Source organism: Helianthus annuus, chromosome 12, assembly GCF_002127325.2.
Source record: "Helianthus annuus cultivar XRQ/B chromosome 12, HanXRQr2.0-SUNRISE, whole genome shotgun sequence".
NCBI classification, from domain to species: domain Eukaryota; kingdom Viridiplantae; phylum Streptophyta; class Magnoliopsida; order Asterales; family Asteraceae; genus Helianthus; species Helianthus annuus.
The window spans coordinates 26814430-26828896 of NC_035444.2; the positions used below are offsets into that span (position 1 = coordinate 26814430).

At 41.3% G+C, this 14467-nt stretch overlaps 1 protein-coding gene across 1 annotated transcript; it reads right to left on the reverse strand.

The window, feature by feature from the left end:
• Nucleotides 1-10070: 10070 nt before the first annotated feature.
• On the reverse strand, nucleotides 10071-11111 carry LOC110866560. Its single transcript, XM_022115704.1, has one exon. The coding sequence runs from the start codon at nucleotides 11109-11111 to the stop codon at nucleotides 10071-10073; it is 1041 nt and encodes a 346-aa protein (XP_021971396.1).
• Between the last annotated feature and the right edge of the window lie 3356 nt (nucleotides 11112-14467).

Here is a 14467-nt window from a genome sequence, read left to right on the forward strand (position 1 = left end):
TATAATAAAGTATTCGTCTTTTCAGTTACTGTTTGTAATTATTGTTTTTGATGATCTTTATCCCTGAAGTCTGTAACACGTCCCATCTTTCAAGTTTGGAGTTTTAGATTCTAATATAATAAATTTTCCCTATCTTCAGTATTACTGATTTGTAGTTACTGTTTCTAGTTACATTTTCAAGTTTGTTTTTTATTTATTTTATTTTTTTTATTTTTTTGGTTTCTTATAATACTTGTCCAAAGTAATTTTATTATGGTTTGGTAATTTTTGTGGCATTTTATGGCATGTTGGCGTTTTGACAAGCATTTGGTTTTTTGGCGTTTTTATTAGATATGGCGTTGTTATTATATAACAATCAACTGAAAAAGAAAATTAAACAAAATAAATATTGATCTTCCAAATCTTCACTGTCACCAGTCTCTTTCTTCTTTTGAAGCATCTTCACTGGCTGTTTCGACTTTCGTTTGATTTTTTTTATTTTTGTTTTTTGAAGTAGTTTTTTTGTCGCCGTGTGGAAGCAGAAAGTCTGAAATCAGCCTCTTTTTCTATAATATTTGTCCATCTCATGCAGCAAAATGTTATTGAGTTTACACCCTTTCAGACAAAATGTTATATTTTTTGGCGTTTTACCGAGAAAAAGAACGCCACTAAATAAACCATCTTAAAACTCTAAATTTGATCATGCTAAAATCAATATATCTAATGGTGTTTTTAGTTAGAATGGTGTGTGATTTTTGTTTGGCGTTTTATTTTCATGAGATGGCGTTTTGTTTGGAGTAGTCAAAAGACGGTTTTACCCTTAATGAAGCGCGTCCACGTAATAAAATTGATGTTATTTACGAAAACGTCACCGCGCCAATCTTGTCCATAGATTGTTTTGATCGGACGATCCATAAGCGTTCTCACTGTTCTCACACTTTCCATCGTTTTCTCTAAATTCTGACCTAATATATTAATATATTTGATTTTGATATAGTAAACAAATATAAGATTGATTTCTAACAACTTTGAAAAAATATTTATTATGTCACTATTCTACTTGTGAAAATCAATGCTTAATCCCAAAATTGGATTCCTACCTAAATAATTGTTCCATAACTATTTCAAATGTATAATGTGCGTGTGGTTAGTAGAAATACTTTTGAAGGAATTGAAATCTGTCAAAAGAATTCGCATTTGAATGTGGATTTGGAATTTAAACAGTGGTTGCACCGAACTGTCGTCTTCAACCCGACCCCCTGCCTCGAACGCTGCCACCTCGCCTTGACTTGACTGTTGCCCACGACCACACTTGATCGCTGCAGTCGGCTGCATCTCAGACCTGCCCCGATTTTTTGTCGCCAACCTGGACCGCAGTTGTCGTCGCCGACATGATCGTCAACTGGACTGCCAACCCTCACCCTGACCTGCCCCCTGACCTTGACCACCGCCTCGACACGGACCTAACTTACAATCGCTGACCCCACCCTTGACCCAGATGCCTGACCCCAATCATTTCGCCACATGCTATAGTCATTTCATACTCTTCTTAGACTATAGGGAGTCATGAGGGCAATAGTAAAGCCCCCACCCTGTCATGTAGGCGCCACATAGAGTAACTGGGCTTCGCCCTCCACCTGAGAAGATGTAAGGGTGGTGTGGACGCAAGAAGAGGCTTTGAAAAAAAATCAAGTTCTCTCATACATCAAAGGGCAACGCCTGTGAAGATCTCCACATCAAAAGGAGCAACGCCCATATGAAAAAGGGGACATGGTGGCGTGAAGAGGTTTTGCTCTCCTCTCTCTACGCCCCACTTCAAATAGTCATATAGCAAAAAAAAAGTTAAAAATGAAGTTTTATGGCCTCATTTGTATAGTGTTAATAGTCTATCTTAGAAATATTCTTTACGCCATGATAATTTTAGTTTTTAGATATATTATTTATCAAAAGGTTTAATTCAAGATAATAGAATTCCGATCTATACGAAGACCTAACGAAATGAAGATGAAGACGATGATCTCTACAACAAGATACGAAAAAAAAACCCTAAATTGAACGTCTTAATCAACCCTTCTAATTTTCCAGAAGCTCCTTGTAACACCCTCAAAATCCACATGCGGAGTACCACCGCTGGGGGCGTGACTGATCAGGATCCAGCCACCAATTATACTGAGCAATTTAATTAATAACATAAGTATGATCCACCAACCACAGGGTTAGCAACCATCATAATCAAGTTTAAAAGTTTTAAGTTCAAATGGTAACATAAGTAGCGGAAGCGTAGACAAAATAGTTTAAAACAAAGTTCATGGTTCAAGTTTATTTAGAACCCAACACATGGGTTAGACGACCACTACACATCCCCAAGTAGCAAGCTCCTGAGTCACTGGGTACCTGCAAAGCATGCAGTAGGGTATCAACAAAAATGTTGGCGAGTTCACGAGTTGTCCAGTTTTTAATTACCAAAAACTTGTTTCACCAGTTAATTTATCCGTTTATACATGCCATGGGGAGCTACCCCATAAGTAAACGACTAAATTGTTTTTCCAATACCGAATACTAATTAACCCCACGTTTCCGCAGTGCCCCGTTTGCCAATGTTCTATCATCATTGACGGTTGCCAGAGTACATTAGTTCACTCCCGTTCCCAGTAACAAGGGTCGGTGTGAGGCTGGTTAGACCTAAATAGCGCTATCAACTAATAACCCGTTCGCCAGACCCCGGCGACTAATCGGTATCATGTAGTAGGGACTTGAGTGATAGAGTTTCGTTTAGTATTGCACGTTGCATTCCGTATAAACAATAATTAACTAAGAGTCTCGTTTAAGGGGAGAAAAGTAGGTTTGTATCCCTAACGAGGGGGATGGTGTTGCTTAAGTTTCCGTTTCCCAAACCACCGGGAACGCATGCTTTAAAAGTTGTGAACTCACCTTGGGTTGCTCGGTAGATTAGTTTACTTGGTCAAACACGTTGGTCACCACGTCCTAGCATGGTTACCGGTATAGGTCAGGCTCGGATACAGTTAAGTCACGTAGGTTTTACACGTAACTAACACATAGCATACATATCACGTTATTGGGCCTGTCCTAGCAGTTAAACAGTTACAGATAACACATAGTTCAATTAATCAGGCAGTCCATATAAATCACATTGTGGCCCAATAACTAAAGTAAGTAGCCCAGTCGAGACAAGGTGGTCTCGATTCGAGAACACGCGATCTCGAGTCGCAACTAAGAGGTCTCGAGTTGTGAGTGGCTGGTCTCGAGTGGTGCCGGCATGAGTCGAGATCTCAGTGGTCTCGAGCTCAGTCTCGAGTCGAGATCATGAGGTCTCAAGTCGAGACCTTGCTGGTCTCGAGTCCCTGAAGTCTGTCTCGAGTTGTCACTTGTTGGTCTCGAGCCGAAACCAAGGGTCTCGACTCGCATTACCTGCTGATTCTAGAACATCTGCAACATTTGTACTATCCAATAGAATTGCAATTTCATGTAATTGTGTACTATCCAATTAAATCACACAAACATGCTCCCGATTCCGCACACACTCCAAAACGGATCAAAACATCAAATTTCAAATGTTCTAAGCATATTCATACAGTTCATCATGTATCCAAATTGTTCTTCATCAGGGTTTTCATCATCCTAACAAAAAAACTCTAACATGTATTACTGTGTTCTTCCTCTAAATCAGTATGAGCATGACCAACATTATTTTGTCCTAAAAATCATTTGACATCATTCATATAAACAATCTCAGCCTATATTCATAGTACCACATCATCATTCATGTTATTTCTTTGAGAATCATGTCATATTTACATCCATATTTCCAAAACATAACCCATTATCATGAAATAAACCCATAACTAGCACCAAAACAGATTTGCATTCAACACACAAATATTCGTATTATTCAAGAAGCACATTTGTAATCATCTAAACTATTTGCAAATAGACCACTTAACACATGTTGCTTTTAAACGATAGGAGACACTAACCGGATGGTGTCCGAATACAAGAGTGTGTGAAAAATAGTTGAGAGAAAGCTCCCGAGTGATGAACACTAGCTAGATTCCAAGCTCCAAGCTGCCACTTATTGGATCCGAGAGGATGGAGGGGGATTGGTTAGTGAAGTTTTAGGGTTTTCTGGAGAGAGAAAGCTAGGAGGAGTGAGAGGGTGTGCGAGTGAGAGAATGTTTGAGAATTTGGGAGAATGATTGTTATTCAAAAGGGGTAAGTCGGCTAATGCAAGGATTTTATACTCTCCCGAGTAAGTGCACCCTAAGGCATTACGAGTGGGCTAAAGAAGGGGTGTGGCCCAATCGGCCCAACTGTTCACTCGAGATCGAGAGGTCTCGAGTCGGGTCCGTTGTGGTCTCGGCTCTCTTATACGTACACACACACACATATATATATATATATAATTATACTTCACAACCATAACTTAATCATATAGCACATCAAGATAAAACACAACTTTCATTTAATAATCTATGTACACACAATGTCGACACGAGATAGATGTTCGGGAAAACCTAGAGTGTCACATTATCCCCAAGTTTTAAGAACTTTTGTCCCGAAAGTTAAGGCAGCCACTGTGAAGCTAGTATAGGTGAGAATGTTTCAACGGGGTGTCACATCATCCCCCCGTTAGTTTGGAATTTCGTCCCGAAATTCGGTTGTAGCTCCAGTGCTGAGAGTTTCATTTGGGAACAACTGGGGATATTTACGCTTCATCTGGTCTTCTTGCTCTCAGGTAACCTCTGGGCCATGACGCGAGTTCCAACGAAGTCGTACAATAGGTAACTGGCTACATTTGAGGGTTTTGATCTCTCGATCCGCGATCTTAATCAGTTCCTCGGTAAAGTGTAGCTATTCGTCAAAAGTGAGTTCCTTGAAAGCAGTTAGGAGTGTTTCATCTGACAGGCACTTCTTCAGATTAGACACGTGGAAGACGTTGTGTACCGCACTCAGCTCTTCAGGAGGTTTCAATCTGTAAGCAACCTTACTGATTTTCTCGGTAATTTCAAATGGTCCGACACATCGCGGATTAGGCTTGCCCCGTTTATCAAAACGAACCATACCCTTCCAGGGTGAGACTTTAAGTAGAACCTGGTTCTCGACCTGGAATTCTAGAGGTTTCCTGCGCTTATTAGCGTAGCTTTTCTGGCGGTCACGAGCTGCCGCCATGCGTTGCCTGATCTGGGCAATCTTTTCCGTAGCCTCGACTAACGAAATCCATGGAAATCTTCACCCAATTCCATGTTGGTGGCTCTGGCTGTTGTAACAAGCCTGACGGCTTCTGGTGTTCGACCCTGGCCTTAGTGCAGGTCAAGCATTTGCTAACGCACTTAGCAATGAGGACTTTCATGTTAGGCCACCAATACAGGGTTTTGAGATCGTGGTACATCTTATCCGAACCCGGATGTATCGAGATTTGTGTGCTTCGTCCATCACCAGTTCACGTAGATAGAGTGGAACCCAAATGCGTCGTGTCGCATAGTGAGTGTCATCTTCCTTTTGTTCTAATCGTTCCCTCGATCCTCGCAGGGACTCAGCCCTGTTGTTCTCTGGTTTCAATGCTTCAACCTGAGCACCTCGTATCTGAGTAGGGAGGTTAGACTGGATGGTAAGTCGTAACGCTCGCACGTGCTTAGGCGTAGTGTCCTTTCGGCTGAGGGCGTCTGCCACGACATTGGCTTTGCCCGGATAGTACTTGATCACGCATTCGTAGTCGTTAAGGAGTTTTACCCCATCCACGTTGCCTCATGTTCAACTCCTTTTGGTCCAAAATATGCTGGAGACTCTTGTGATCGGTGTAAATTGTGCACTTGGTACCGTGCAAGTAATGTCTCTAAATCTTAAGTGCAAAAATGACTGTTCCGAGTTCCGAGTCATGTGTCGTGTAGTTCCTTTCGTGAATCTTAAGTTGTCGAGAAGCATAGGCGATAACTTTCTCGCGTTGCATCAACACGCACCCTAATCCCTGAATAGACGTGTCGCAGTAAACCACAAAGTCGTCGGTACCTTCAGGTAATGAGAGAATAGGAGCACTACAGAGGTTATCCTTTAGCTTCTGAAAAGCGGACTCCTGAGCTTCATTCCACTTGTAAGCAATACCCTTCTGAGTGAGAGTTGTGAGGGGTTGAGCAATCTTCGAAAATCCCTTGATGAATCTACGATAGTTGTCACGACCCCCGACCCCACCCTGGACGGAATCGGGCGCCGCGAACAGCCAAGTGGTACTGGTGGTTATTTTTGAAAAACATAAGCAGAAATTTCATCTGGACCGTGAGTTAGGAAAAATATCAGAGTTTAGAAACACCGAATTTTATTTAAATAGATGGAATAAATTCCATATTTTACAAAGGTAGCTTTTAATAAAAACAATATTTCTTAATTTGATTTAGTAATAAAATAAGCCACTTCTTGAAGTCCTTCAGTGCCGGATCCAATCCTTACTCCATTCTACTGTAATTACCTGAAACGTGTTTTAAAAAGGTTTTGTCAGCGGGGAAATACTGAGTGAGTTCATTCAGGTTTTATACAAAACAGATTTGTTATAATTTACAGTATTAAGAGCGATTACAATGTTTCCATATCAACCAACTACCCACAGTATTTGTCACTCGACCGGATCTGTGACTGTGGTCATATCACTGTTGGGTCCGTTCACCCACAAGTGACGTAAATCACTATTTAGGTCCGACTACCTAATAGTGTATATCATGATTTAGGCTCGCTCACCTAAAATGATACAAACAGTAGTAATGTGCACAATACCCCACATACCGGCTGTAATTTGGTGATTACAAAGACTTAATCCCTGTAATTATAACTTTTTGGAAAATAATTTGGAGTATTGTAAAACAGTTGATAAAAAGAGAATGACTCACAGTATAAGCATGCAGTATTGATTTAACAAGCTTCTTGATTCTATTCCTTCTGATAATTAAGCATATACTTTATTATTTTGGATCTTCTGATGATTAAGCATCCATTTTGATTGTAAGCGTATAGTTGGGAGTATTCTGATGGTTAAACATATAGTTTAACAGTATGGAATACGTATTTGTGTAAAACCCAAATCAAACCTAACGATGATCACGAGATTCGAACCTTAACGAATTTCACAAAGTATAACACTTTGGATTCCGTTTACCGAAATTCACAAAGTATAGTACTTTGGATTCCGTTTACCGAAATTCACAAAGTACAACACTTTGGTATTCGTTCATTGGTTCCTGAATCAATCGGACAGAACATCGCTTTGGTGATTATTGGTTATAACACCAAGGTATAGAGTAAAGAAGAAGAGAAATGAGCAAAGGAAAATGAATTCCTAAGCTTCTTATTTATAGGTACGAAGTACGAAAGTTCTAGGAAGTTTCCTTTGTGTTTCTAGGAAATTACCTATAACTTTCCTAGGAAGTTACCTATAGATCTTCCAGGAAGTTTCCTACCCACATATATATATCTTCTTATAGCTTCCTTGCACATTCCTTTGATATTATCTATTTTATATTTATTTGACTTAATTAAGCTTGCTTAGCTTAATTAATCTTGCTTAATTTAATTAATCTGGATTAACTTAATTAATCTTGATTAACTTAATTAATTTGATTAACTGATTAATTAATCATACTTAACTTAATTAACAGATTAATTAATCTACTCAGCTAACTTAACTGCTAAGTTTATTTAACTATTATGTTTACTTAGCTATTAAGTATTCTAGCAATTCCTTGCTTACGAGTTCTAATTTCTAGATACAATGGAACTCGTATTAGTGTATTAACTCAATTCAACTTTAACGATAATCACGAGATAAAACCCTCACAACGAATGACAAAGTGCAATCACTTAAACATCCATCGGATTCACAACGAATGACAGAGTATTCTCCGAGTTCGGGTGGTACTCAAACATCCTGTCGGAATCACGACTAATGACAAAGGATAGTACTTAAACATCCTGTCGGATAGTTTCAATCGATCGGATAAAGTATCGTACCAGTGATTAGAGTTACTACCCTAATAACGAGCAGAATTTCGGGGTTTTAGGGGTGTTGTGTAAAGAAACGGAGATACGAGAGAGTAAGTTTGTCGAAATTCGATCGAACTGGTGCAGGAATTCTAGTCCCAGACTGCTGCTTATATACCCAAATTTGGGTTTCCCCCGCGTGTCGCGCACGGGTCGGCCTCCCCTGTCGTGAGTCGCAGGGAGGGTCGACCTGGCTTCAGTTGCCACGTGTCCACGTAGGTCTGACACGTGTCGCAGTGTTGTGATGCGTGTCCTTGGCCGCCCTTCTCGTCCAATCGTGCGTTTTTCCTCGATTTTCGTGCCGATACTTATCACGTATGCTTGGTCTTGATTCCAATCAATTTGGTTTTTAGTTGTGAATCTAATAAGACTATTTTTATTCGATTTGGTTCATTGGACTCCAAGATTCTTTACCTGCTAAATTTTCCAGATTGAGTATACAAGTTTCATCGCATGCAGATTCTGATTTTGATTACGGTTTGTTATCGAGACTATCTTTGTGGGTTGTTACAATAGTATCCTGCCAATACCAAGAATTGGCGGACCTCGGTCGGAGTCTTAGGTGTAGGCCAATTCTTTATAGAGTCGATCTTAGCTGGGTCGACGTGTATTCCGTCCTTATTGACCACGTGCCCAAGGAAATGGACTTCTCAAAGCCAGAAGTCGCATTTCGAGAACTTGGCGTACAGTTGTTCATTGCAGAGGAGCTCGAGAATAAGACGCAGGTGTTGTTCATACTCCTCCTGACTTTTCGAGTAGATCAGGATGTCGTTGATAAACACAATTACGAACTTATCGAGGTAAGGCTTGCACACTCGGTTCATGAGGTCCATGAAAACCGCAGGCGCGTTAGTCATTCCAAAGGGCATGACGAGGAATTCATAATGACCATAACGAGTTCTGAATGCAATTTTGGAGATGTCTTCGTCACGGACTCTCAGCTGATGGTAGCCTGATCGCAGGTCAATCTTAGAGTAGTAACTCGATCCTTGCAACTGATCGAATAGATCGTCGATACGTGGGAGAGGGTAACGATTCTTGATGGTAACCTTGTTCAGCTCACGATAGTCGATGCACATTCGGAATGTGTCATCCTTCTTCTTGACAAAGAGCACTGGTGCTCCCCAGGGTGACGAACTAGGACGGATTAATCCTTTATCCAATAGTTCCTGTAGTTGCGTAGAGAGTTCCTTCAGTTCTGCGGGGGCCAGTCGATAAGGCGCTCGAGCTATGGGTGCTGCTCCGAGAGTTAGCTCGATTTGGAATTCGACCTGACGATGAGGAGGGAGTCCAGGTAGTTCTTCAGGAAATACCTCGGGGTAGTCACGTACCACTGGAAAATCTCCAATCCTCTTTTCCTTTTCCTGTGTGTCGGTGACAAGTGCTAAGATGGCGGTGTGCCCTTTTCGTAAAAACTTCTGGGCTTTTAAGAACGAGATGACGCCTGTGACTTCTCCACCTTTGTCACCTTGTACGATGAGTGGTCTGCCAGAATGGCGGGGGATGCGAACCATTTTCTCTTGACAGAGGATTTCAGCGCGATGTTTGGATAACCAATCCATACCGATGACGACGTCGGAGCTTCCAAGATCGATAGGGAAAAGATCGATGCTAAAGGTCTGACCAGACAATACTAGTTTGCAGTTGCTGATAACATGTGAGACCTCGACGTTTCTACCATTAGCTAACTCGACGATATGCTTAGAACTTAATAACGTAGGCGGGTGCTTAAGCTTCCTACTAATACGTAGGGATACATAACTAGCGTCGGCTCCAGAATCAAATAATACAGAAACATAACGATCATCGAGTAGGAACTTACCCGCCACGACGTTGGGGTCATTCCTTGCTTCTCCAGCTCCAATCACAAAAGCCCTTCCTCCTGCACCAATCCCAGCATTGTTGTTGTTTTGATCGTTGTTTCCAGCTCCCAGGTTGTTGTTGCGGTTCCGGTTCAGTTCAGGGCAATCCCTTCGCATGTGCCCCGTTGCTCCACATTTGTAACATCCACGGTTGTTTCCTTGCTGCTGTTGTGGTTGTTGTTGATTTAACTAGGGACAATTCATCTTAATGTGCCCCTCGGCTCCACACTGGAAACAACCCCTGATGTTCCCATGATGTTGTTGCTGCTGTGGTTGGTTCTGCCTTACGGGATGAGGGCTCCTACAATCCTTGGCCTCATGCCCCACCTTATTACACCGCTGACACTTGTTCCTTGCACAGGGCCCGTTGTGATGTCGGCCACACTTGTCACACTTGGGTCGTTTTCTTTGGTAACCACCCGTTCGCGGGTCAGGGCCCTTGCTCCCAACGACCCTCCTTTGTTGAGCTTGAGGTGGTATGGTGCTGGGACCCCCACTTTGGTAGTCGTTCCACTTGCGTTTGCTGTAATCAGAAGCATTAGTTGTAGCAGTCACACGCCTGGGCAATCTGCCATTTTCTACCGCTTGGTTTGTGAAATGGCGTGCTAGACGGATGACTTGCTGGATTGTAGGGGGTTTGGTTGCGATCACTGAACCCTGGATTTCTGGAACTAAGCCCCTAAGGTAGAGGGCGATTCGCTTGTAGGGAGGCTGCGACAAGTTAGGACACAATGCAGCCAAGTCATTGGACCTTTTCGTGTACGCTTCGATCTCCAAGCCAACCATCTTTAACCTATAGTACTCCATTTCCAGCTTCTGCATGTCATCCTTATGACAGAATTCTTCCTTGATTAGGTCCTTGAAATCATCCCATGGAGTGGCATTTGCATCTGCCAATCCGAGCATCTGGACTTGCGCGTTCCACCATGAAAACACTTTTCCTTGAAACGTGCTAGTGGCGTACACTACTCGTTTGCTACATGGGCTTTCACCTTCTTCGAACGCAGACCCGACCCTCCTGATCCAATGTAAAAGACCTATTGCTCCTTCTGTGCCATCGAAAGGGTGTGGTTTGCATTCCAAGAACGCCCTGAGGGTGCCAACTCGGGGTTGGGTGTATGTGGATGGTCCTTCTGGGTTGGTTGCCAAGGCTTCAGCGACCCGAGCGTCTATCAGGGCCGCCAGTTGGTCCCTTGTCAGGGCTATGTTGTCTCCATCGAATCCGGTCATTTTCTTGGTGTTCAGAAAACATAGAGTGAGAAAGACGTCGTAGTGAAACAAGAATGAGGAGGAGGATGGTGAATACATCTAACTAGGCACACTAGTACGTATAGTAGAGCATAAAGCATAAAGTAAACAATCAAGTAAACACAAATCCGAGCTATGAGGTCTAATGCGTTGAGTCTTGCACTTGGAGTGTAGTGTCGTCACGAGTCACGGGTTATAGTCTGGTTTTTCTCAAAAAGATTTCCTTTTTAAAACCAAGTTCACTATAACCAATGGCTCTGATACCAATCTGTCACACCCCCAAAATCCACATGCGGAGTACCACCGCTTGGGGGCGTGACTGACCAGGATCCAGCAACCAAGTATACTGAGCAATTTAATTAATAACATAAGTATGATCCACCAACCACAGGGTTAGCAACCATCATAATCAAGTTTAAAAGTTTTAAGTTCAAATGATAACACAAGTAGCGGAAGCGTAGACAAAACAGTTTAAAACAAAGTTCACGGTTCAAGTTTATTTAGAACCCAACACATGGGTTAGACGACCACTACACATCCCCAAGTAGCAAGCTCCTGAGTCACTGGGTACCTGCAAAGCATGCAGTAGGGTATCAACAAAAATGTTGGCGAGTTCACGAGTTGTCCAGTTTTTAATTACCAAAAACTTGTTTCACCAGTTAATTTATCCGTTTATACATGCCATGGGGAGCTACCCATAAGTAAGGGACTAAACTGGTTTTCCAATACCGAATACTAATTAACCCCACGTTTCCGCAGTGCCCCGTTTTCCAATGTTCTATCATCATTGACGGTTGCCAGAGTACATTAGTTCACTCCCGTTCCCAGTAACAAGGGTCGGTGTGAGGCTGGTTAGACCTAAATAGCGCTATCAACTAATAACCCGTTCGCCAGACCCCGGCGACTAATCGGTATCATGTAGTAGGGACTTGAGTGATAGAGTTTCGTTTAGTATTACTCGTTGCATTCCGTATAAACAATAATTAACTAAGAGTCCCGTTTAAGGGGAGAAAAGTAGGTTTGTATCCCTAACGAGGGGGATAGTGTTGCTTAAGTTTCCGTTTCCCAAACCACCGGGAACGCATGCTTTAAAAGTTGTGAACTCACCTTGGGTTGCTCGGTAGATTAGTTTACTTGGTCAAACACGTTGGTCACCACGTCCTAGCATGGTTACCAGTATAGGTCAGGCTCGGATACAGTTAAGTCACGTAGGTTTTACACGTAACTAATACATAGCATACATATCACGTTATTGGGCCTGTCCTAGCAGTTAAACAGTTACAGATAACACATAGTTCAATTAATCAGGCAGTCCATATAAATCACATTGTGGCCCAATAACTAAAGTAAGTAGCCCAGTCGAGACAAGGTGGTCTCGATTCGAGAACACGCGGTCTCGAGTCGCAACTAAGAGGTCTCGAGTTGTGAGTGGCTGGTCTCGAGTGGTGCCGGCATGAGTCGAGATCTCAGTGGTCTCGAGCTCAGTCTCGAGTCAAGATCATGAGGTCTCAAGTCGAGACCTTGCTGGTCTCGAGTCGAGATCATGAGGTCTCAAGTCAAGACCTTGCTGGTCTCGAGTCCCTGAAGTTTGTCTCGAGTTGTCACTTGTTGGTCTCGAGTCGAAACCAAGGGTCTCGACTCGCATTACCTGCTGATTCTAGAACATCTGCAACATTTGTACTATCCAATAGAATTGCAATTTCATGTAATTGTGTACTATCCAATTAAATCACACAAACATGTTCCCGATTCCGCACACACTCCAAAACGGATCAAAACATCAAATTTCAAATGTTCTAAGCATATTCATACAGTTCATCATGTATCCAAATTGTTCTTCATCAGGGTTTTCATCATCCTAACAAAAAAACTCTAACATGTATTACTGTGTTCTTCCTCTAAATCAGTATGAGCATGACCAACATTATTTTGTCCTAAAAATCATCTGACATCATTCATATAAACAATCTCAGCCTATATTCATAGTACCACATCATCATTCATGTTATTTCTTTGAGAATCATGTCATATTTACATCCATATTTCCAAAACATAACCCATTATCATGAAATCAACCCATAACTAGCACGAAAACAGATTTGCATTCAACACACAAATATTCGTATTATTCAAGAAACACATTTGTAATCATCTAAACTATTTGCAAATAGACCACTTAACACATGTTGCTTTTAAACGATAGAAGACACTAACCGGATGGTGTCCGAATACAAGAGTGTGTGAAAAATAGTTGAGAGAAAGCTCCCGAGTGATGAACACTAGCTAGATTCCAAGCTCCAAGCTGCCACTTATTGGATCCGAGAGGATGGAGGGGGGTTGGTTAGTGAAGTTTTAGGATTTTCTGGAGAGAGAAAGCTAGGAGGAGTGAGAGGGTGTGAGAGTGAGAGAATGTTTGAGAATTTGGGAGAATGATTGTTGTTCAAAAGGGGTAAGTCGGCTAATGCAAGGATTTTATACTCTCCCGAGTAAGTGCACCCTAAGGCATTACGAGTGGGCTAAAGAAGGGGTGTGGCCCAATCGGCCCAACTGTTCACTCGAGACCGAGAGGTCTCGAGTCGGGTCCGTTGTGGTCTCGGCTCTCTTATACGTACACACACACATATATATATATAATTATACTTCACAACCATAACTTAATCATATAGCACATCAAGATAAAACACAACTTTCATTTAATAATCTATGTACACACAATGTCGACACAAGATAGATGTTCGGGAAAACCTAGAGTGTCACACTCCTTACTCATGTACTTCCACAAATGACATCAACAGTGCTACACTTTTACCCATTAAACTTTAATTTCCTAAAATAAAACAAACAAAACTAAACTTAAGTTAATCATTTAAATTAATAAACGACTATATTTTAACAGGTTTGTTATATCAAATAATATGAGAATAATCAATAATGTTATACTGATGTTCACAAAGCTTTATGATATTGCTCTAGAATCACAATTATTTACAACCCATTTCTAGTTTTGTTATTGAACTTTTTACATAAAATGGGTTAACTGAAAAAAGAAATCAAATATATAATTTTAAATAGAACTTTTATAAACATTTTACGTTTTGATTTTAAAACTATTATCATCAAATTAAAAGTCAAAATAGGGTTTTTATCATTTATTATTAATTAGTGTAGCCTAACTAGATCTAACTTAAGAACATAGTTTATATAGTTTACATACAAATGTTAGTATATATAACGTTTGCTATATTCGGCGTATAGAAGTGACCCAATGGATCACAAAAATGCTATGAGGTTAACTAACCAATATACAAAGACTGTAGTTTATGGGCGTTATTCTATCA

Coding starts and splice junctions, on each gene's coding strand:
- LOC110866560 (XM_022115704.1), bottom strand. CDS start 11,111: ATGACCGGATTCGATGGAGACAACATAGCCCTGACAAGGGACCAACTG.